The sequence below is a fragment of the Lineus longissimus genome, chromosome 11 (genome assembly GCF_910592395.1).
Source record: "Lineus longissimus chromosome 11, tnLinLong1.2, whole genome shotgun sequence".
Taxonomy (NCBI): Eukaryota; Metazoa; Nemertea; class Pilidiophora; order Heteronemertea; family Lineidae; genus Lineus; species Lineus longissimus.
In genome coordinates, this window is record NC_088318.1 from 18036193 (window position 1) to 18060800 (window position 24608).

The following is a 24608-nucleotide window of genomic DNA, read 5'->3' on the forward strand; positions in this document are numbered from 1 at the left end:
TAATCAAACTTCAGTTATTTATAAATTCATCTTGATGGATGTGCATGGCCCTGGTGGCCAATCAAATGAATGCTGTCAAATGTGAATCTTTTGCGAAGAGCTAGAAGTTGACGAATTTGCTCATTTCACAACCATATGGTCCCAAGCTCAAGCTAAACTGGCCAGGTTGTTTCAACACAAGATCTTGAGGCCGAATCGTAAAGCATGCTGCCTCTACCTACATGGCCATGGCCATTGACACTTTCTTGGTCTTTCAGAGACGAGTTGTGCTGACATTCAGCTTGTCTTGTGATGTTGTGCATTCAACTGGAGATAATCGTGGTTGTGATCCCATCACACCAACAATCCAAGATTGGTACATACAAGCCAATTGACTATTGCATGGGACAAAACAAGTAACAAAACAAGGGGTTGTCTTCGATGCAACTTTTATTCAAAGTAACAATTATCTTAGTATACAAAACTAGTTGGGGACTTGGGCACTGCCCAAGAGTGAAAAAGTGGCAACAAAGAGTCACAACAGAAGTCAGTCCTAACTGAGTGATCCTGCAAAAACTGGGCAAATAAGATTGCTCCAATATAGAAAGCAACTTGAAACACATGCACTGATAGGCCAGGATTACTGTGCGTATTTTCTTGAGATCATGTCCTCCAGACAAATATTCCTACTCGTAAATGCATCGATCCAGGTAGCATCACTTTATCCAAGGGTAGAGCATCTTCATATGAAGTCATATAGGTAACGCATCACCTCAAAACCGACAGTCCTAAAACAAAAAGAATGATAGTTGCAATGACAGAAATTAAGCACTGCCAATTTGTCAACAAGTCAACTGTTCACTCAAGCAAATAACATATAAACTGACAACTAAAGCAAAGATTACCTTGAAACTGACTTGATGAAGTCTAAAGAGATAACACACTTGTATTTTGGTCCGTCGAGTTGGTCGTCACCACCAACATGAGCAATCAGACGCAGCGTTACCAAAGATGCGATCTGAAAATTCGAGAAAAGATATGAACAAATGAACATAAAGCATTGATGTGTTGTATATCAGCCTGGGTAGGATCTGTTCCAATACTACTGGCTCTGAAATGCCGGGTCTACGAAATGATTTATTTAAAATCTTCTCATTGATAGGACTTGAATGGTTAGCCAGTTGATTTGATACAGAAGGAGAGACTGAATGTTTTACAATCTAATTCATACTCGTACTCACCTGTGAATAAACATATGCAGTGGGAAGTACTTTGCCTTCAACAATCGAATAGAAAATGGCCATCAGTCTATCTAATGGGAAAGCTTTGGGGCCCAGGAGCTGGCTGCTTGTCTGAAAGTATGTAACGGTAGGTTATTGGTACCAACAGGTTGTGGCTACATGTATTGTCATTATAAGTGTGTGAGTCATTGTGCGCATGAATGGAACATTCCATATGCTCTTTGAACAATATTGAGCAATTTCGTTATCTAGAATATGCCAGAGGGATACTGCACGCTAAGATGGAATGTAAAGATTAAATAAGAGAGGAAAACAGATGCACTAGCCGATATTTTGGAAAAGCCTCTAGTCACAAGTTTTTCTTAGTCTTACCCTCTCATTCTTCTTTACTAGTTGTGCCTGTCGACTGACTTTTTTCTCCGCTCGCTTCGTGAAGAATCTTTGGTCAGATTTGGTTGGGTTGTAGGAGGCTAGGTAGGCTGCTATCAGGAGGTACTTGGAATAATATGGAAGCTCAACATGCATTCTTGACGTAGGTGCTGAAATGAAGAAAAACAAATAATGCTTTTGCCAAACAGCTCCCCGAATAAAAGATGTGATCAGATCTGATGCCTCACATTGCGCTATAAACCTACCTGGTAGGGAAGTTGTTGCACTGTCTCCGGTTTGTTGCTGCATTTTTTCCCACTGGGCACTGAAAAGGGAAGCAAATTAATAGCATCTTGCAACATGGTGTATGTTTCATGATCACCGCAATCTGTCGAAGAATGAATGGTTAAGTACATGTATTTGCTGAGTCACTGCCATCTGTATCCCGAGACTCTATTTTTATCAAAAGCTTTGAGACTGTCACCACACACACATCACTCAAACCTAATTTACCTCGAGACTTCTCTGAGATAGACAGAATGTAATGCCTTCTTGAGATGAGGTTCAATGTTACGCCACAGTTTTCTCCTTTCGCTCTCCTTGGCTGTAAGTCAAAGCGAAGGGTTATGATCAACAATTGGTAAGAAGTTGTAGTTTTGAAGCTTACACAACACACTTGGTCAGGCACTGATCAGAGGTTGCGCCTCATTTTCAACTCCCACCCCAACTTTAACTTTGAGAGTGAATTACTGTCGTCCAATGACAGCTTCAATTCAACGTTTTAACCACTCATGTGATGCATGGCATTACATCAGAAAGACAAATGGCGCAGAAAAACTTGTAGTGAAGTGGTTTTACAATGAGTCTGTTGTAAAATTGCTTTACCTTCTCCAGTAGTGACGGGTTCAATATACTTCGGAAAATTTAATGAGGCCTGGAATTTAAAAAGTGTGGTTTAAACAGTGGAGATGAAAGTGTTTTGTTCAGTTGTAGGTTCTGCGAGGGCAACCTCTTATAAACCCATCATATATGGCATGTTGATTGTGAGGTGCCATACGTGTAGTTGGCTAATGATCTTGCCGACTGAACACAAATGAAAAGCATTAACACAAAGTACAATAGACTTTACCCTTTCAGGTGACGTGTGTAATGATTTCCAAATCATTTTTAGAAAGCTGTAAACTCACCAAATGCCTGAGTTCCCTGAGATCCCTACAGGCCGAATAAAACACACTCAGCAATAGATTGAGATATGATGAATAGAAGTCTTCTTCACGATCTTCAGGGCAATCGAGCAACATGATTTCCATCAAATCATCTGAGAAAAATAAAAATTCAAATCTTGTAGAGTTGGCCAAACGAAAAATAGTTGTGGACTAGATTCTGCAATTTCATATTGGAATTTACAGTTACCTTGTGTGTAATCTGGGAAATGGATCACAACAGGTTCCACACACCCAGTTCCAAATCTGAACTTCTCCCAGACGATCTCAGATATGAGGATGACACACACTTTGCACTGGGTCTGAAAACAAAACGTTTATAAGATGGTGAGAATGGCTGATTTATATGTAGAACTGACTGGACAATTTGTCCCATAGTGAGGTACTGGTAGAGCACGGGCCAGCTTTCAAAGCACAGCACTGGCTGGCCAAGGATAAAAAGGATACTTACCAAGTCTTGTAGTCTTGTAAATGCTGGCAAAATGTAGGCATCCATATCTCGTAGTCTCTCAGCATGATCGAGAACCTACAGGAAAAAGAATTTACATGACTCGATGAAAACTGCAATCATATTCATACCTCAACATTAGTATCAATTATAGGCATCTAACATTTTTACAATTATAAGTTAGAAATACGTTAACAAACTCCAATATTACTCACAATGTAGACTGTCTCATCCTCCAGTACTTTTTCCTTTACAGCCCGCTTGAAGCAGATGACAAAGTCATTCATGTTATCACATCGCGCATAGGTGGCATAGTCGTTCTCAGGCGATGGCATCTCTCCTGATATTGAATTGAGAATGTGTTCGTACATCAGTTTATTGGTGTAACATTCGACCAGGTTCACCATGACATGAGGGAGCTGAAATAGGACAAGATAACTGAATTAGATTTAACCTAACCTGCATATTAATACGATAAGGCCTGATTTTGTATCGCAAGAGGCGTCACTGTTTCAAGTCAGAATGCCATTAGACTTGCCTTAGGGGTTCCTCAGGTTTGGACCTTGGCATTACCTATATACCATAAAGAAAACATGACCAAATGTATGTACTAAAGGGCATTTATTGATCATTGCGCAATTGAGTCACATCCCCCATCACTCAGCCATCGACAAGGCCTCCACACAACTCGGTCTTTACTTGAAGGCTTAAAGAGAAAGGTACAGACTTCCAATTCTACCTGTTGGTTTTCCAGAACTGCCGTGACAACCTGGGTCTTGCCCGTAGCTGTGTGACCATACAAGAACAAGCTCGGCCAGACTTCATCATCCCTCTGGAAAAAGTTAAAACATTGACCATCATCTGAATCTGAAGTGTTAATGCTCCTTGTTCATTTTGGACTTCCCCACCAAGGACCACTGCCATCAAAACAAGGCTTAACATATTCTTCATTACAATTGTTGATATCAATCATGTGATCAGGGCCATTGACAATGAAAGACTTTATTGAAAGAAGATTGGAAGTATTCTTAGAGAATGTACTTCATGTGAAAGATAAATTAAATTTAAGTAAATCCTGGGTCACTTACCTCACCGAAGAGAGAGAGAAGTAAATCGATCTGTTTGTCTCTGCAAGGTAGATCATCATACAACTTCTGCCGGTCTCCTTTCGGTTTCGTGATTTTGATTGATTTTCTTTTAGGCATTATTGGTTTAACCTTGGTAGAAAAGAACAACAACAGTCATAGTCCTTTTTTTCAATAAGTTCGTTCATTTCGTATCCAAAGGGAAAGAAATGTTCTCAGCACACACAAATGCAAATACACAAAATAGTTTAACCAGTGCTGTTAGATATTAAAGTGTAGGATGACCCCATCTGGCAAAGAGGATAAACAAGTGCATCTTTTGAATGACTTCTAAAAATGGGGTGTGTGAGAAATAGAATTATACACCTGTGATGCGTCCATTCCAAGTGAACTTCTCTTTGAAGACTCCGTAGGTGGATCATTGACAGCCATCTCTTCACCAAACCACACCATCTGAAAATTTTTCCTGGGCGTCTTCCTTGGCGATCCATAAAACAGCCCAGAGGACTTCCGAGGAGATTTCTTTGGGGTTTGCGGCATCTGATCTCCATTGCTAGACTCCTTAGAAGATTTTTCGTGGTTTTTGCTGGTGTTCAGTTCATCAAACAGAGACAGCGACTTCCGTGGAGATTTCAATGACTTCAGCGATTTCAGTTGAGATTTTACAGAATTTGGTGATTTCAGTGGAGATTTTACAGACTTAGGTGATTTCAGTGGAGATTTTACAGACGATTTCCGAGGAGACTGATGGGTACCAGTGTTACGAACATCACTGTGGCGATCTACTGGTCCCCCTAAAGATTTTCTAGGCTGCTTTGTCGGTGAGACCCCTTCATCACCATCAGTATTCAGGGCCTTATAATCTCTCTTGGCTAATTTGTGTGGCGAGCGAATCATTTTATCATTAGGAAAGTTCAGGTTGAATAATTCGTTATTCTGTTAGAAAAAAAAGAAAAGTACATGAAGATGAGGGTATCAGTCAAGTGTATAAGGATGTTTCTGATTAATAAGGTTCAATGTGAGTCATGTGCCAGTGACACTTTGTTAACGCGGTTACAGCCTTCGAGTCAACTTAGGCCTTAGGGCCTATACATATCTTTTTCAAGCTGGCTCCAGGCCCTGGAGAACCAGAAGGACATATCTCGGAGCAGCCAGTGTACATCGTCATCAAATGACATGGTCACAGTGGTATCGGCCGGCAGCGACATTTGTCTTGACTGTTGCTTAGCGCTGCTACAGCTTAAAGTGCTGTGGTACAGTCTAGAAGCAGTGTCATCACTGCACTGGCGAAATCGACCAAAGTTTGTGAGGGACTAAGTTTCGTCCAAAAATAGATCTGTTTACACACTACGGCAATGGCGTATTCATTGCACTTGCAGGTACACGTCAACGGGTCATTGTCGGACGTCATTTCGCCAAGAAAACCAAAGGAAAACCAAAGGAGTCGAAGGATTCATTGAACTCATCAACACATCATTAGTTTTCAGTGAAGTGCAACTGTATTCCTAGGTAAATCACTTTGGTATATAGAGAGTAAGATTACAATTAACTCACGTTAAAGTTTGAGTTCCGGGGAGGTAGCGTTGTCAGTACGTTGGTTTAGGGGCGCAATAACCTAGCTTATAGCGAGCAATTAGTACACTAAGATTTCAGTGATTAACATAATAGTTGCAAGTATTTGGCATTTTAGACTCATATTTCGTGCTATAATAACTACGTTGTAAACATAATGCTCAAAATTGATTCATGAAAAAGTTGTTAGGGCAATATCAAGCAAGCAGTAATGGAAAAAGTGTAATTCCATTAACTGAATATTGTTTTTAGACACTATAACATTTTAGGCCTACTTTTCCGTAAACCACGAGAACAATGTATGTGAAAAAAACAACACATATAAGTGAGGCGCCGAGTATACAGTAATTGTAAGGTAAAGAAAAGCTCGGTCTCTAAAGTCTGGAGGTCCGGAGTCCGTAAATGTGACGGTCACGAGAGTGGCTTGTTCTTACGGATAGATCGAGAGGGCGGTTTGGGGTTCCGCCGACGGTGCTCGCATGCATTAGTCGTATCCCCGAAACCTTTACAACGCGAACAAAGCTCGTGGCATCCATGACGGTATAGGAATTGACGGTGAGGTAACAAAAAATCTCGTGGCATCCAATGACGGTATAGGAATTGACGGCGAAGGATCTCGTGGCATATCGGATGCGCATCCGAAGACGGTAAGGGAATTGACGGTGAAGGATCTCGTGGCATATCGGATGCGCATCCGATGACGGTAAAGAAATTGACGGTGAAGGATCTCGTGGCATATCGGATGCGCATCCGAAGACGGTAAGGGAATTGACGGTGAAGGATCTCGTGGCATATCGGATGCGCATCCGAAGACGGTAAGGGAATTGACGGTGAAGGATCTCGTGGCATATCAGATGCGCATCCGATGACGGTAAAGAAATTGACGGTAAAGGATCTCGTGGCATATCGGATGCGCATCCGAAGACGGTAAGGGAATTGACGGTGAAGGATCTCGTGGCATATCGGATCCGAAGACGGTAAGGGAATTGACGGTAAAGGATCTTGTGGCATATCGGATGCGCATCCGATGACGGTTTTATATACATATATATATATATTATATAAATTTTAGTTTTACACTATTATGTAAGTGCAAGCTCTAGTGAGCTCACACAACTGTTTGACAGTCCTGGCTCCTCCATCGTGCTGACAACATGATGAGAGAGATGAGACAGTCACAGCCAGGCAAAATAAGTCTTGGCTGCTCTGCCAAGTTGTCAACATGGTGAGAGAGATGAGGAAGTCACAGCCAGGCCGAATCAGTCCTGGCTGCTCCACCGTGTTGACAACATGATGAGAGAGATGAGGAAGTCACAACCAGGCCGAATCAGTCCTGGCTGCTCCACCGTGTTGACAACATGATGCGAGTGATGAGACAGTCACAGCCAGGCCGCATCAATCTTCGCCGCACTGCCTAGTTGTTAATAAGGCGAGAGAGATGAGACAGTCAGAGCCAGGCAGAATCAGTTCTGGCTGCTCCACCGTGTTGACAATAATTATGGTGAGAGAGATGAGACAGTCACAGCCAGGCCAAATCAGTCTTGGCTGCTCTGCCATGTTGTCAACATGGTGAGAGAGATGAGGCAGTCACAAGCCAGGCGGCATCAGTCTTCGCCGCACTGCCTAGTTGTTAATATGGTGAGAGAGATGAGACAGTCACAGCCAGGCCAAATTAGTCTTGGCTGCTCTGCCAAGTTGTCAACATGGTGAGAGAGATGAGGAAGTCACAGCCAGGCCGAATCAGACCTGGCTGCTCCACCGTGTTGACAACATGATGAGAGACATGAGACGGTGATAGCCAGGCCACATCAGTCTTCGCCACACTGCCTAGTTGTTAATATGGTGAGAGAGATGAGACAGTCACAGCCAGGCCAAATTAGTCTTGGCTGCTCTGCCAAGTTGTCAACATGGTGAGAGAGATGAGGAAGTCACAGCCAGGCCGAATCAGACCTGGCTGCTCCATCGTGTTGACAACATGATGAGAGATATGAGACAGTCACAGCCAGGCCAAATCAGTCCTGGCTGCTCTGCCAAGTTGTCAACATGGCGAGAGAGATGACGCAGTCACAGAGTGAGATGAGGAAGCCACAGCCAGGCCGAATCAGTCCTCATAGAAGACGAGCATGTCGGGGTGCCGGTGTTTTATAGCCGGGCGCGTGGGGACTAGTGAGTCCCAGAGCAATCTCAGCTTCTTTCCAGAGTACGAGTGGTCATTGGAACCGGCTTCTCGAGACCACATACCGATGGTATCCATCAATATGTGTCTCCTGTATGTCTGATGTAAACAGTACCGGTACCATTACAGAGGTATAGGGTCATGCAATGGCTGTATGGGGGATAGGTCATGCCCCAGACATCAACAATCGGTGATCCTCAATATTGGTCACCATGGCATGCATGCATGCATATCTTAGAATGAATTAACTATGTTGCATATACATGGCTGTATAGCTAAATAGTCAAAATTAGCAAAGATATGCACATGTCACTGTGCTACGAGTATTTGGTCAGCAGGCGTTCGTCTTTTACGCGATCACGACTACTTCAAATACGTTGAGCAGAGAAACGAAAGTTTGATACCTAACTAATTTCTGAAAGATCAATATTTTGGTTTTGCTAATGTGCCTTCATTATTATGTTCTTTCGTTTTCATCTCAAGAAATATCAACCTGAAAGTGATCTTGATTTTATCGATAGATACCTCTTACACTAATTGATATTCTAATGTGAGAGTTTTTTTAATATATTTGTCATAACAATTTTACACGAGAAGTATACACTGATTTAGGTGTTCGAGCACTCCAGAGAATGGTTTGACTAGTCGGCACTAAATTCATTATTAGTGATAAGCATTTAGTTTGTAACTACAGTGATGAGCAGGCGGATAGATTCAAATTACATATCATCTTCCTGGTCACCTAAATCCCACACCCAAACTGTCCCTTCAAATCACGTGCACGGAGCTATGTAAATACGATTGCCGTGTGTTTGCGCGCTTCCGACTCCAAATAATCGAATCTCAATACAGATTAAGGTATTTTAAATCGGGTACGTTTTACACAAATATTTTGAAGATAATGATCCTTCTGAAGTTATCAAGAACTTAAAATGCATGTCGAATCATAGGCCCCTGAATGCTAATTAGCGGGATTAACTCCCTATCATTTCCTAGCTAATCCCATTGTTTAGCCCGATAATCCCGCTAATTAGCATTCAGGGGCCTATGGTCGAATGCATCAGTCCATCTGTGGCAGTTTTGTTCTCATTGTATTTTGTCTGCTGTGCTGGTGTTTCCGAACCATCTCCTAGAGAACATCCCCTGCCTCATAACTCATCAAGAAATCCCAAACAAAGCTCTTGTTCTCGTCAGACCGTTACACAAATCAAGGATGACACATGATAGCAAAGCCTTGCATCAGCTGTTTGAAACCATAGGTCCTCTATGATAGCTCCAACCTCGCGAAATATTTTCTGGATACCCTGGCTGGCATCGGTACATCAGTCACCTTATGACGCTCTTTTAACTTGGGTATGGCTGAGGACGCGGTTGACCTGGACAATGCCCGAAGGGCTCAACACCACAACGGCGAACCACGACCTCGAGCATTGAAAAACTATATATATTTTAGTTTTATACCAATATGTGAAGTGCAAGCTCTAGTGAACTCACACAATTGTTTGACATGGGGGAGCCCCCCAAACCCCCGTCCTTCCGATATGTTTTAGCCAGTGGATTGGGGGAGCCCCCCCCCCCCCCCTGTTTCGCCAGTGGCAGTGGATTGGCGGAGTCCCCCAACCCCCCCCCCCCCTCGGCTTACTGACATGTTAGTCAGTGAATTGGGAGAAAGCCCCCCCTAAACCCCCCCCCCCCATTGGACTCTCAATAAGTCCTTCTGAGACCCCCAAACCATCTCGAGTCCTTCTGACACCTTATAGTGGTGCACTAACCTCAACCATCATTACTCTTCCTGCCATGAAAGTAAGACGTGAATTGAGAGTTAATAGATTTTTTTAATGGCTGAAGTCGACATTCACTTTAGTAGCTTGCCAGTGAAGTTAGACTGAGACGAACTACAAACTTCAAAACCTACCGGTAACTACCCATCAGGGCAGTGGCAGTGTCCTCCCAACAAAAGGTCCCAGGGACGACTGGGGCGAAATGGTATGGGAGCGAAACAATCGCGTTGTTCTTTTGTTGAAAATGCGTACCCCTATTCTAATGACGTCAGTGTACCCTGTGTATACAAAATATGAAAGTTGAAAAAGTGGTAAGTTTTTGATTATTATTCACAGTTTTATCAATAATTTCGAGCTTTGAAGGAAAGATCTCTTGTAAACAGCATTGAAACAGTTTCAAAATACAAGTATGTCATATTGCATTTTCATGTTGTATTTAGGTATAACTTGTTGAGTGTAAAAATAAAAGTTTTAGGGCCTGGTTGAAAATAAAATGAAACCATTCATTCATGCATTCAATTGATGCATAATATTGCATTGCAAGAGATCATGGAGATGACATGGATGACATCACATACATTTAATATGCACATTCATGATCCACAGGCAACTTGCACTGAATGAAGTGTCACTCGCTGTCAGTAAGGCATTGTGAAATGGTTCAGGCAGAAGAGGGAGCAAGAAATCCAAATTAGGGTGTCTAGCCTAGTCCTAGTAACTGGTACGTGATGTAAGTCCTCATCAACAACATGACATCTTCTGGACTATACATGCGACCAACAGAAACCCAAATATAGAAGAAAGCGGCTTAGTAAGTGCTGTTTAATAGAACTATGTCTAGCCACCAGTGAACATCCTTCCTGTCTAATATCCTTTCACTCTCCTTGAAAATGTCCCGGGAACCATTGGCAGAAACATAGCTGCCCTGCTAAGAGACTCAAAATAACCATCACTATTCCTTTCAATGTCAGATTACATGCTTTCTATCTTTCAAAAAGTTGATGCACATACCCCAGATACCGGTAGCCTAATACCGGTATATGTTGGCACGTAAAATACATTTTACAGCTATGTTATTTTAGTTGAACCTTCCGAGGCAAATGCATAAAAGCATGAAAGAATATGTTCATGCTATGTAGACCGCCCATCTGCACAAATACATGGCAAGTAATAATAATAGCAAAAATGTATAAGGTAGGTATAATGACATTTCTGTGTTGCTTTCCATTCAGCTCTGATATATTGCTTGTGAAATATTGTTAGGCTAACTTTTCGGTTTATTATGCAGATTTCTAAAGGTTTCCTGGTAATTGTATGGCAGTTGGGTCTCTTAATCATGTTGAATGTTTTGAGATTTGATGGAGTATATCATTGGTGATTAATAATGCTCTGCCAATTTGAAACATATAGGCGAGTATTGAATATATCATTCTTCAGGAATGTCACTTTAAATTTATTCTTTCTTTGTACTTTGTTATTCCTTTCGGAAATGCAGGTCTGTCATATTGGCTGACGCTAAAAACATATCGGTTGTCACAATTATGACAAGGAACTGCTAGTGCTAACTAGAGTTACTAATACTGTACTTTAAAATTGCAATAAATGCATACTGTGAGTGTGAATAGCAAATTTTTGCATCTCATCGTAAAAGTTTCTGACAAGAAGAGTTGTTTCACAATTTTCACTTGTTTGTGAAATCTGTGAAAATATTATGCGGCCCTTAAGCAATGTTTCTAAAAAGTAGATTGTATTTTTTGCTGTGAATCAATTAGTTTTCCTTATTCGTGGCCGCTTTTCGGACGTCTCCTCTTTACTTGGCTTTTCAGAATACATATCCATAATGTCATAGAGAGAGTCCCACCAATCTTAACTCTTGTCGCTTCCGTCCAACTATTATCATCAAATGGTGCTAACTTCAAGATGACCTTCCACTTCAAACATGGAAATCAGGCACAGGTAAGACAGTGACATTAAATTGGGGCCATTCATGCAAGACTTTACCTTCATTGACTGAGCTATTCCACCAGTGTTTGCTTCATGTCTAGCTTGATTGATTTTCGGATTAATAGTGCACAAAGTATATAAGTGAATTTTCAATTCGAATTGGATCACTGGATAATAACAATGTGCTGCTCTGATAAGGAATAATGCTAATAATATAGTGATATTATTCAATTATGTTGTCTTTTGTAATGGATAGCAGTAAACAGGTAGGGTCTGCTTATTTCCTTGATTTGATTTTCATAACTTGCACTGCCCAAAAAAGTTTAGAATAGACTGGCATAGTGGTTGCTCAAAGTATCAGCTTAGCGTACTGGCTGTTGAGGTTTCTGTCAGGCAAGACATTTGCAGACAATATTCAGCAGTAATTTTGTGCAACTCCTTCAAAGTGGTTAAACAGCTTGATTTACTAAGAGAAGACAGCGCTGGTGTCCCGAGGTACAAGTAGGTTGGTCAGCAAAGGGTTAATGATAAACATTTATGGATCTGTTCCGTTTCTTACCATCATGCTAAAGACATTGTCCTTAAGACTTGCCTGAAATGATCTCAAGGCAGACCTTTCAGAATGCAATTTGAAAGCGATCAGTTCATCTAGGGCAGGTCTTTATCATAATTCTTCTCACCTGGTGGGTGGTACACTGACTTCATGTCCTTTTGTCATCAATGTATTTAGATTTCTTTGGGAGTTTACAAACTCAAGGCTTTTGTCGGCTTTAGAAATGGTATAAATGGAGATATATGAATATGAAAACTGGCTTGAAATCTATGGTTTGCATGTTATCAGCGCATGTACAAAGTTGGGCTGATTGCTAAGAGGAGTTGTTGATCTGAGGTTTTCTGAGGTCGTCATATATTTACTTCATTTCTTGGTTACTTGATATTCTTTTTCATTCTTTCGTGATATTCTCAGTGGACAGTAGCAAATCATTCTGTCAGACTTATTTATCTCCAAATCTGTTGAGCTGCCTGCTAAAAACAGTGTGGGCTACCCCTGGCCCAATTTCTTTTCATTCTTGTGAATAATAGTTGATTTAGTCATATTCTTTGATGGTAGTCAGGCATCGTGTATTCTGCTGTGTAGAGTTTTGGCGGGACAAAAAAAGAGCAAGCATCCTGTCTCTTTGGGGCATTATGATTCCCTGAGGAAGTTTCTGTCAAATTGCATAGGAAATTTTGGATGTGAATTAAACTTCATGTTATGGTAAAGACAACTCTATGTAGCCTATGTGGCCCTTGATTGGAACGCTATTGTGGATCTAAGAATAGCATATTGGACTCCCACTACTTTTATGTTTTGTCTGTTTTTATGGATCTCGATAGTTTCGAAATATCTATGCCACGGAACAGCAGTGTATGACCTATAGGAGATTGGTGTTGTAGTCATATTTAATATTCCTACTTTGGATATTTGTGTTTTTATATTTATGTATTCTCAACGAGTTCAGTCATCTCAGTGATTCAAACTGGATTATGCTGAAGAGTTTAAAGATTCATCGTTTTTCTGGACAAACTTTTGTTGTACAGACTGGGATGTTATTATTGAGAACTCTGGGAATGCACCCCTTAACGTGGATTAGGGATGGATGATGATTTTATGTTTTATACATTCCTAGATTCATATGGACGACCATTCGCGAAATATGTGTATAATGTAGGTATCAATATCCTATGCCATTGCCCATAAAAAAAGTTAAATCTTGTGTGTGCGTTGTGACGAGTAGTTACGTTGTCATTTTAAAGTTTAAGTAGAATGCTGGGCGAAACTTTAACCACCAAACGGCTCACCATGAATTAATTGTTTTGTTCTTGATTTTCTTGTTTTTATGTAGAGTTATTAATCTTTATCATGTTCATGTCATTTCAGCCTAAAAAACCTGCCTTCAAAACCCCCATGACCTACAATCATGGCAAAGACAAAGCCAAACCGTCCCCGTCGCGGAACGAGCTTTGGAGAGAGCAACTGGGGCTTGATGGTAAATATATCATTTTCTTTTGTCCTCGAATCAGAAACCTTGCTTGGAAATTATTCATCAGATGAGCAGTGATCAGATGAAAGTAAACTGTTAAAAAAACCCATGATGTCAATGCCCCACCCCTCCCCTTGCCCCACCCCTCCCCTTGCCCCACCCCTTGCCCCACCCCTCCCCTTGCCCCACTCAAGGGGAATAAACCCATACTCTGCCAAAGTCTTAGGCCTTGGACCCTCACATCTTTGGATCGTCACCCTTTGGTTTCTATTTCAACGAGAATCATCTACCTATCTATTTCCATAACAAGGGTGTTCTACGGTTTATTGACCATAGTAAAAGTCTTTCTTAAGCAAATTAACAAGTGCTTGAAGGTTATCTTTCAAGGCAACCTTAGGCTTTTATTCATAGTATTTGCACTGTATGTATGTATGTATAATTATTAATAGGGCATAATTTAAGAGGAATGTTTGCCCTGAGTGCCATTACCTGTCTTTGGCAAAAGCATGTACCAGTCCGTAATACATACTGTTCAAGAAGTTTTTAAAATCTTTGAAATTGAACTACTGGTCAGACTTTACGAAACTTACATTTAAAAGAATAATTCAAGTTGTTGGTCCCAAGCTTGTTGGGCCAAATATGTTTCTGACTGGATTGATTTACTTGTGGTTTGCTTAAAACTGCTTTGAACTGAGATGTTGGCTTACCACCACCCTGGCGTGCTAGCTATTGATATCATATTGACTTAGGACTTACTGGGTAAACTTTGCAGATATATTTGACATTCTGTTAGCTTTACTTTGACAGGTGATTTGACTATAGATTAACTGTTATTGACTGGTTGTTCATGCTTATGTGTAAGAAAAGGTCCGACATAGCGTGGATCTGCCTGTGGATATGGACGTGAATGCTTGAACTTAAAAATGGGTTGATATGTAATTCAGGTCCACATTTCATTTCGAGCTATGGATTTTATCCAAGGACATATTGAATGATTTTCAGTAGTTGGATGAATGGATACAGTAAGCAAATTACCTGTCACGTGGGGAGGTTGATGAAGGGCTATAAGTTAACTGCATGTGGATCTTGCTTTGAGAACGGTTGGCCTTGAGCAGATGGATTCAGCTCTCTGCGTAATCTATGACACTCCACATCCTGTGTCCCCCTTTTCAGACGACCCAAGCCAGGAAAGAGAGGAGGAGATCTCAGACTCAGAAGATGAGCCAGAGGCAGACCAGGACCAGAGCAAGGTCTCTGGGATGGAGTTCCAGATCTTGCAGAGGGAGGTCGAGGAACGGACTAAGGAGAGGGACGAGTGTAGGCTAGCTGTCAGGGTAAGTTTAGTTCTTTTTCTTGTGGATCCTTTGGACCTTGGGACATGTAAAATGAATCATAGTTGTACCACGTCATCCCGGTTGATTTTAATCAAGTACCTTGAAGCCAGTTCCTTCAAAGTTCACCATGTGGTGCTGCACACTGCATACCGAATTATAGTGGGAGATATCTTGGTTATAGCAAACACCATGAACACAATGAATGCCTAAATTGTCTAATCTGCATAATTTTCTCGAAAATATGCCCCACCGACAACTTCAGCTCTACAGGTGATTGTTGTGATCAATAATTTACATGAATATGATGCCCTACATGTATCAAGTTTTAAACCCTTGATATACAAAACCTCCAAATTTGAAGTGATATCTGTTGACATTTTGGGTCACCATGGCTAAAATCTGCGGAACTAAATGTCGATGTGATTACCATAGCTTGATGGAAGGACATTGGCCTGTAAGTGATTCAAATTCTTTTACCCCCTGAACATTTTAACCCTCCATTGTATGTTGATTCATTTGGTGTGATTTATGATTATATGCATGCACACAGTAAAAGGACTGTGATGTGTTTGATTCAGCACTCACTATGTCTACTATACCCCTTCTACTAGTGTGTATAGTTTATAGTTTGGATGTACATTGAGATGGAAGAGGCCCCTATCGGCTAAATTTGTTTAACTTAATCTTGCCTGCTTGGCTGCTGCCTTATTCTATTGAATTAAAGGGACTACAATAGAGTCCCTTTAACTCAGTACTTGTAGAATAAGTGTTTCCCATTTCACGTCATGTTACTGTCGTCTCCTTCCACAGATGCTGAAAGATAAGTGCAAGCAGTATAAGGAGAAGTTAAAGAAGGAGGAAGATTATAAAAAACAACATATGAATATCATGAGGAAGACACACGAGGCCCATCTGCAGGAGAAACAGCAATCGATCAAAAGTCAGGATGATATCATCAATGAACATGAGAGAAAGATAGCCGGATTGGAGTCAAGGTTAACTGGTAAGTTGTTGCTTGATGAGTTGGAAAGGTGGCCTTGGCAGCAATGTTACAAGTGAAGGGATTAGTGTTGAAAAAGTACATCAATATGTCAACCTTGCCTGGTTGAGTCTAGTTTGAATTCAGTGGTGGGTTCTGCATTGCTGACCCATTGATAGACAATTTCTCTTTCCAGAATTAGGGTGCTCGTTAGATAATGTTGACAATGATGATGATCGGGAATCTAGTTCTGGTCATTCTCAATTGGTGGAGCAACTGAGACGGCTACAGGATGAGAAGGCAGATCTGACAGGCCACTTGTTGACGGCCCAGGCGCGGGAGGAGGAGGTCCGACGAGAACTCATGAAAGAGAGGCAGCAATTTCACGAGGAGTTGGAAAAAATTGAACTTGACAATAGTGATCTCCAGGAGGAAGTAATCAAACTCAGGAATTTTCAGGTGAGGGACTAAAGGGGTCGAAGTTTAATGACCAACTCCAAAGAAGTGCAGAGTAATGCCTTCTGAAGACATCAACCCTATGAATGGTTGAAACTAAATATCCATCTTTTCCTCTTCTAGGGCCTTGGAAATAATACAGATACCGAAAAACAAGTAGAGAAGTTGGAATCTGACAATGAGGCCATGAGGCTGGAAATTGAGAAACTCAGGAGCATTTTACCACGGGTTGTCAAGGAAACAGTTGTGGTCAAGATCACCGATGAGGACAAGATCAAGGTGAGAGCAGCTGAATGTTTGAAGTCGGGGTAACGAAACTTAAACTTAAACCAAAGTTTGATTCACAGTCAAAATTAAGATATCGTCCATTTTGAAAGGGTTATTCTCGGTTGATCAGTTTTCAGAGCTTACCATTGATCCAAAATGTCATGCAAAGAGCATTTCCCCCAAATGTACCCTAGTATATGCCCAGTTATGGCTCCTTGCCATTGTTGGGCAGCAAATATTCCAAAGGAGGTGGTAACAGGTGTTGAAGATTGGTTAATTGCTTGAGCAGGTCCTGAGGAGCGCCTAATCAATACTTTCATTATTGTTGACTGCCTATCAGGAGAAATAGATATTGGTTGCAGTGCGAATGTTGTAGGGTGTTGTGTGCGGTTGTTGTTGGATTTTAGTTTTGGATTACTTATGTTGACACCAGTTTTGTCATGGCTTTCTTCGTCCACCAGGTGTGTTGGCCAGTTTTTTTCTTTTGGTTGAATTAACCCACTGATTGACATGGAGACCGGTGCTGAATTAAAAAAAGAGTTTTTGGAAAGCGCTCCTGTGCAATGGATGAAAGAGCGTGTGGCTGTAAGTTTTGTGCTTGTCATAAAAATTGGGTTTGGACTTTTGCTAAGGTGGATGAAGAAAAAGTTTTGCACTTACAGCTTGTATCAATGTAAATGTAGTTCCTATTTTCTTTTAGAGTTAAGCAGACCAGTATTCTGGAGAGGATGATAGACTATGCTTTAGTCAAATACAGCTATACACATACATATGTAGTACCATTCAGCTCTGCTCAAGTTAATGCTTATGGTGTTATTTTTACAGCTCTCAGCAGTACATGTTTCCTGGTACAGAAAGAGTTTTTTTGCAGCTTTTGTTTGAAGTTTTACAGCATACTAGGGTGATGCAATAAGTTCAGAAACAACCACCAATACTTACTTTTTTAAAACACTGACGAAAAATTTGAACTTTTGCTCCTACAAATTAGGTCTATCTGGCCAATTTTACCAACACCTTATGACCTTTGTTTTGCTTACAGGCTTTAGAAGACAACATAAAAAAACTCAGACGAAAAATCACAAATCTTGAGTCGGAAGCAACGAATGCCACACATGAATTGAATGATACTGATGTGTTATATCAGGAACAGCTAGAGAAAGCCATCCATGACAAGGTCGAGCTCTCTAAACAAGTGGGACATCTCAAATCAGAGTTGGAAGAGGTGAAGTCCAGGGAACCAGAGGTTAGTATTAAGATACTTTACATTCTTTAGCACTTTAAATATCAATAAATTATCATCATCATTATTATATTATTTGACCTTAATCCACATATGTAGATTCTGAGATGTCAAGCAGACCCTGCTGCACTATCTTAAATTGTCATATTTCTCTCCAGGTGCAAACTGTTGAAGTCAAGTCAGATGCCCATGAGAAAGCTTTAGCTGATGCTAAAGAGGAGATAGAACAACTTACTAGTCAAATAAAGGCCCTCCATCAGTCATGTTCCCAGTGCAGTATAGAGCTTGCCAAGTCCAGGCAGCATCATAAAGCTCTGGAAGATGAGGTAAGTTCTGTTTGAAAGAGTTGAACTGTTTGAAAGTTAGGCATCTCTGAGACACCGTACCCTCTTGGACTGATAATAATTGACCATTAACAAAAGGTATTGTGAATAAAAAGGACAAGTCTAATAAAGATATCAGATTAACGACGAACTACCTTTGATTGTTTTCAGGTGGAAGCGTCACAAACCCTTGTGAAACAGATTGAAGAGGAATATGTATTGAAGTTAGCGTGTTTAAAAAGGAGGAATGACGAGCTAGAAGCACAGCGACGAAGTTCAGTAGTCGAGCTGAGTGAGGTCAGCAACCTCAACCGTGACCTTCAAACGCAAGTGCGAGAACTTTGGCCGCAGATCGTTGCTGTTAGTCGCGATCATCGACAGTTGAAGGAAATGTGTCAAACACTGCCAGGGATAATGAATGGGATGGTCACAGATGTAACCAAAAAGGTGAGTGGACAGCTTCTGTTGTCTCCAGGTATATGGCATATCTAAGTGACAATGGCATCTAGGACTTCCTCTTGTATTTAAATGGTGTTGTTGCCAATCACATCCGCTAGAAGGTGCTGTCAGTCTCAGACATTCTTATCTCCTGAACGTTTCTTTCCACTTGCAGGTCACTTATGCGATCGTTAACATGAGCGAACACAATAAAGATCTGAAGAGGAAGTACAGAGAGGAGGTCACTTTACGGAAGAAGTACCATAATGAATTAGTTGAACTCAAAGGTAACGTAGGCCTCGACTCTTCTGTTCTTGTTTCATCGTTAGAAGCGCTGCTTGAATTCGGAAGGTGCAAGTGGGATACACAAGATATAACATTTGATCATGTGCTTGAGAACTGCCCACTGGTAAGACAGTGAAACTGGTCACATGGCTGAATTGTGTGGCATGTTCCCTGCTGCCTTATGAGGCTCATGACTCATACAAAAGGAGGTTCTCTGCCAATTTGGTTCCCATATTGACTAATATTTGTCTGATCTTTTATCATTTTCTAGGAAATATCCGAGTATTTGCCCGGGTACGACCAAAGATTTCAGAGGATGGTACTGGCCAGCAGGGGCAAAGTGTTGTGATGTTTGACGAGATTGACGACTGTCTCATTACGATAAAGAACAAGGGTGGGAGGCTGCAGGGCTTTGAGCTCGATGCTGTGTTTCAGCCAGCCAGTTCACAAGCTGAGGTAGCGTTTCATTCAGTGAAGATCATACACTTCCAATTACAGTTGCTTTAATCTAATGGAATATAATTTACTTGTCAGTGTTAACAGAGAGTGGCTTACTTCCCCTCTTGTTAAAAAAGATTGATGCTCACATACTTATTTTCTTGGTGGTGCCTATGTTTGACTATATGCCATGAGACTTCTCATGCACACATTTGGTATCAAGATGGTGCTTTCTACAACATGTAAGCTACACATTTTATAGTTCTTTCTAATATACTTTTCAGGTATTTGCTGAAGTGAGTCCACTGGTCATCTCTTGTATCGATGGATATAATGTTTGCATATTTGCGTATGGACAGACAGGGTCAGGAAAGACTTATACAATGGAGGTAAATAGAATTTCTTTTTGCACCAAGACATTTGCCTCTTGATGGCAGATTTGAATGCCTGATGTATTTCAATGTTTCATTTTGGTCAAATGTGACTTGTCTTGATGGTGACTCAAATAAACTCTATTTCGAATGATTTCAAATGCGATCTACTCACTTTCTATTCAATTGGTGTCTATCTTTAGGGTGTGAACTCAGACCCCGGTATCAACCAGAGGGCGTTGATACAACTATTCAGGGAAATCGAGAGCCGAGGGAAGGACTGGTCTTTCACGGTGACTGTGAGTGTGATGGAGATATATAATGAGATGTTAAGGTCAGTCAGCATTTGTCTTTATATCTTGGTACAATTGTGACACTTTGGGACTGACAGCTGCTGTCCATAATAGAGAGACATCCTAAACACAGAGGTGAAATTCATATGCCTGATTCTTGAACAAAAGAGAGAGGATGTCCTGCTCAGAGAGGTGTTTGATAAGAGGGCTTAACATTGTAGGCAGGGTATTTTTTGGTCGCAAGTTCTGTTCCTTGCGATAACCGATCAAGGCGAGAAATATCGTACATGGCGTTGTCCCTAATAAGTTGTAATCATCTTCCAGAGATCTCCTGAGTTCAGACCCGACCCAAAAACTTGAAATCAAAATGCTGCCAAATGGAGGACTTCATGTGCCATCGTTAACCATCGTTGAAGTTAAAAACGTTGATGACGTCAATGAGGTATGGTGAAGTTGTCCTGGAACAGTCTTCAAATTAGTGCAGAATATCTTATTTGTGTTTTTGTGGCATATTTGCAAGGTTTATATCAGTTGCTAGTTGCATGGCACTTTTACTGATGTCTTTTCCTGCTTTCAGACATTCGAACTAGGTCATCTAAACCGTGCCACTGCCGCGACTAACATGAACGAACATTCCAGCAGATCTCATGCCCTGCTCCGTGTTAATGTTGTAGGATACAATAAAACGTTGAAAACAAAAGCAATAGGTGAGTCACAGAATACCCTGTTGGTTGATGATAATGTGGCATGTCCAGGGCTCTGGTGCCTTGAATGATAGTAATGGGCCTACTTCTTGTGTTACATTCTATTTCATTGTAGCGATGTGGCTGGAGCCACTGTGGTTTCTAGTAGTCAAGAGGTCCCTGGTTCAAACCTGACAGTCAGTGTGAGACTCTATGCAGGTGTCATTCTCTAACTTGTCTTATCCCACATGTCGGTCAGATATGCTCAGATAGTAGAACCTGTTGTGCAGCTCATCTGAGGTCTACTGAAAGGTTTCAGGACAGACTGGGGTGACGTTAAAGACAGGTAGACTCTGCTTTTATTGATGTCAGACTATTGGCTCAAAATGTTGACTTTAAATGTTTCAGGAAAGTTGAATCTGGTCGATCTGGCAGGAAGCGAGCGAGTGGCAAAGTCAGGAGCAGACGGCGAGAGGTTAAAAGAAGCCCAAAGTATCAACAAAAGTCTGGCGGCGCTAGGAAACGTTATCCAAGCGTTGAAGACAAAGATGCCACATATTCCCTATAGAGATTCCAAACTGACATACCTATTGCAGGATTCATTAGGTAAGAGTAGTTGAAAGTGGTGAAGTTTTAAGCAGGAGGTGAAGAAGCTTGCCTCCCTTCCCAATCTCTAGAGATGTCTATCACATTTGTACAGCATAATTTTTATCCCGCACCCTGACAATGTTGAATCAATTAACACTGCATTCATTGTTCTGTTATTTTCAGGCGGAGATAGTAAAACCCTGATGATCATGCAGGTGTCTCCAGTGGAGAAGAATGTGCTGGAGACTGTCTGTACCCTCGGCTTCGGCCAGCGATGTCGAAAGGTGGAATTGGGGAAGGCTTCGAAAAAGATTGAAAGTATCAATGACAATGCAGAGGTACGTTGACTTCCGTGGGAGGAACCCAATTTGTAAACATCAAATTGTCGCTCTTGCAACTGTTTGGCTTCAGTGATCCTGGTGATCTTCACTGAGCAAATCTTAACCAAGGCCCAGTGAAAATTTCCAAACCTTTGTAACCAAAAAGTATTTGTATCACGGTTGATAATTTCGTTTCCCCAAGTTTATTCGGCAAAAAGCAATGTTTTTCATTTTGTTTGTTTTTAGACTGGAGCTCCAAAACCATCGGTGAATGGAACAGGAACAACTCCTAGGCGAAGATAGATGTCTGTTATCGTGTTCACTTTGATACATGGACATTTTTCATCGCTGGATGATAATTATTAAAACACTTAAATCATGATCATAACAGGCTGAATTTATGTTGTAGTGTTGTTATAGAGATCCATGGGCGTGTTTCAAAGGGGCTTTGTACAAACAGTACCTAGGCCCTCCCATTTTGTGCATCCGATTGTTGTAACAATAGACAAGAACATTGTTGATGTCTACAATGTTATTAGGAGGCTGCAAAAATGAGAATCTGATTGAAATTACTGTAGGCCATATTTAACGTTTTGTTCCTTGGGGGCAGTAGGCTCTCTGGAGGGCAGAGTGTCACATTACGGGCAATTTTACGAGATCACAAAATGTAATGGCTGCATGTTTTTCCGAGTTTACAGTGCCTTGTCGCTTGAGTGTCCTCAAAGTAGTCATTAATCTTTGTACATTTTTATATTTCTACATTTTTTACACGAAGTTGCTTACCTGCATGTGCCATATGAACAACTATGCAATGATGTTTATGATTTGTTACTAATTGGTAAATAGTGTTGGCAAAAGATGAGTGTAGTTGTAGTTTAGTGTTTGCCGTTATAACAATAATATTTGGTACTGCATCCTGCTTGAGTACCGGCATGGTTGTTGTGTTTCGAATTCTGAAATCATGACACAGTATGACGGATGCTATCTAGAATGGCTGTCATAAGAAATGTTGCAGTCATGGGTGGAAATTGAAGGGTTCTCATTGAAGAAATAATGATATATCTCGTGTCAACATGTGCCCTTTTTTGTGTCACCCTGTATGTCAAAAGTGTTCTGCAGGAAATGTGTTCAGTCTTGTCGGAATAAATCAAATGAGTGATGTAATGTTTCTTTTTGTCGTTATCCTCAGTCGTTACATGTCAGTGTACATTGATGCCAATTATAACAGAAAAGCTGCTTCTGCAATTTATTGCAACAGCAGAGCAAAGTTACATGGTAGCATAAAGGAATAAACGTAAAGGTTTCACTAGAAATAAGGCTATTTTCACCATGCATTGATTGAAATGCAGTCCTGTGTACTTCTTTATGATGTATGAAGACATATCTATGCCATATTAGCTGTTTAAATTGTATTTTATACAGATTTTGTAAATTGTAAATAGGCTTGTTCATGAAGTGGGGGATGGAAATGTAAATCTTGCTGCTAGTGATGTGTCATCAATAAAGAAGAACATTTCTAATACATGTACTTTTGTGTTAAGGAATTAATACCAAGCTGGCAGTCTTCGGATGTCTGATATGGGTACTACGGTAAAAACCATGAGTACAGTTCATATGTTTTGAACTAATAGTAAAAGATAAATGTACGTTTATGGAATTATGTAATGAATGTATTTGGAGCCAAAAGAAACAGTCTAAATATTGAATAAATAAATTATCGAAAGTAATACAGTTTTAAATGTGTTCTTGCTGTTGTTTTGGAGTCTTTTGTTAACTCTGACAGATCACCTTGGTGAATTGTGGATTTACTATGTGAAAATGAGACACACTTTCCTTGTGTAGAGAGATGGTCCACCCTGTAGAAACATGGTCTCTTTGTTGGGAGAGTGCACATCCAAATCAGACAGAGTACGCCTAGTAAAGGGGCATGGACTTGGTACACTATGTAGCAACACTGCCATGGTGCGCTATGAAGGGGGAGGGCACATCAAGAGGAGACATGGAGCACCATGTAGAACCTGACACACCCTGCAGATCAGAGCAATGGCACACAATTGGGGACAAGGCGCACCAAGTAGCGAAAAGGAACATCCATGAGATGGAAGGGCTAGGCCGGTCTACTGTCTCATTGGCAAAAGTCATTTCTGAAGCACATGGTCCTCCCCAGGAGATAAACAACATAAGAGTCACGGTAAATCCATATGACATTTAGTGTCACATCTTTACAAGTCTTCGTAGCTGAACCTGGTATAACTGTCCTGAGTTTTCACATTTGTTATTGTCGTCTGCTAGTGCTGTGGTAACCATAGTGGACAGTGACTTACTGACACTCTGAATCCCCCACACTGGTCACAACCATTTCGAGACAATGTTGTTCTGTGATGTACATATAGTCACCGACATCACCTGTCGTTTAGGAATCTGAGATGGGCGGAGGTAGGCCTACCATGATAAGTGTGCTTCCACTCAAATCAATATATTCGGAATAAAGCCATGTACAATCTACCATATACATTATACGTTCGTGTAGTGCCTGCAGATGTACAAAGTTTGAAAATTACCATAAATTATCCCATACGCCGCATGTCCCTTCCTTTCCATTCATTGTAACATTTTCATTTACGACTTTCACCCTAGTCCCACAGGCGTTGGCCTCCTATCCATTCACTATCCTTTGGGCGGTGACCTGTTTCACCTTGAGGGGTGAATCGGTGTATCTATGGAATGTATCAGTTGGTTGTCCGACAAGAC

General features: G+C 41.0%; 2 protein-coding genes across 3 annotated transcripts; one reads left to right on the plus strand and one right to left on the minus strand.

Annotated features, from left to right (window-relative positions):
* Positions 1–421: 421 nt before the first annotated feature.
* On the minus strand, positions 422–6109 carry LOC135495560 (origin recognition complex subunit 5-like). Its single transcript, XM_064784348.1, has 15 exons — positions 5900–6109; positions 4712–5281; positions 4349–4477; positions 4000–4092; positions 3476–3679; positions 3264–3338; positions 3003–3114; positions 2777–2907; positions 2475–2523; positions 2103–2193; positions 1856–1914; positions 1593–1759; positions 1221–1331; positions 885–997; positions 422–767 (listed from the first exon to the last, which is right to left on the minus strand). The coding sequence occupies exons 2-15, from the start codon at positions 5240–5242 to the stop codon at positions 722–724; spliced, it is 1911 nt and encodes a 636-aa protein (XP_064640418.1). The 5' UTR covers positions 5243–5281; positions 5900–6109; the 3' UTR covers positions 422–721.
* Positions 6110–10153: 4044 nt separating this feature from the next.
* Positions 10154–23584, plus strand: LOC135495681 (kinesin-like protein KIFC3). 2 transcript variants are annotated; one of them, XM_064784528.1, is made up of 20 exons: positions 10154–10185; positions 10481–10685; positions 11701–11830; positions 13740–13848; positions 15016–15176; positions 15987–16179; positions 16352–16614; positions 16735–16890; positions 17918–18121; positions 18277–18444; positions 18613–18888; positions 19055–19166; positions 19436–19620; positions 19887–19991; positions 20177–20307; positions 20591–20708; positions 20844–20973; positions 21358–21555; positions 21721–21875; positions 22104–23584. In XM_064784528.1, the coding sequence occupies exons 3-20, from the start codon at positions 11795–11797 to the stop codon at positions 22158–22160; spliced, it is 2757 nt and encodes a 918-aa protein (XP_064640598.1). In that variant the 5' UTR covers positions 10154–10185; positions 10481–10685; positions 11701–11794; the 3' UTR covers positions 22161–23584. The 2 variants fall into 2 exon arrangements, with proteins under 2 accessions (XP_064640598.1, XP_064640597.1); XM_064784527.1 differs by lacking the exons at positions 10154–10185; positions 10481–10685; positions 11701–11830 and adding an exon at positions 12570–13526.
* The last annotated feature ends 1024 nt before the right edge of the window (positions 23585–24608 follow it).

Excerpts from the sequence above, each read along its gene's own strand:
- LOC135495681 (XM_064784527.1), top strand. The coding sequence starts at position 13,455 with ATGGATGATGATTTTATGTTTTATACATTCCTAGATTCATATGGACGA. Across the intron at positions 18,445-18,612 it reads ATAAAGCTCTGGAAGATGAG|GTGGAAGCGTCACAAACCCT; the intron begins GTAAGTTCTGTT and ends GATTGTTTTCAG. Across the intron at positions 20,709-20,843 it reads ACGTTGATGACGTCAATGAG|ACATTCGAACTAGGTCATCT; the intron begins GTATGGTGAAGT and ends TCCTGCTTTCAG.
- LOC135495560 (XM_064784348.1), bottom strand. The coding sequence starts at position 5,242 with ATGATTCGCTCGCCACACAAATTAGCCAAGAGAGATTATAAGGCCCTG. Across the intron at positions 2,194-2,474 it reads ACCCGTCACTACTGGAGAAG|CCAAGGAGAGCGAAAGGAGA; the intron begins GTAAAGCAATTT and ends TTTGACTTACAG. Across the intron at positions 1,760-1,855 it reads TGCAACAACTTCCCTACCAG|CACCTACGTCAAGAATGCAT; the intron begins GTAGGTTTATAG and ends TCTTCATTTCAG.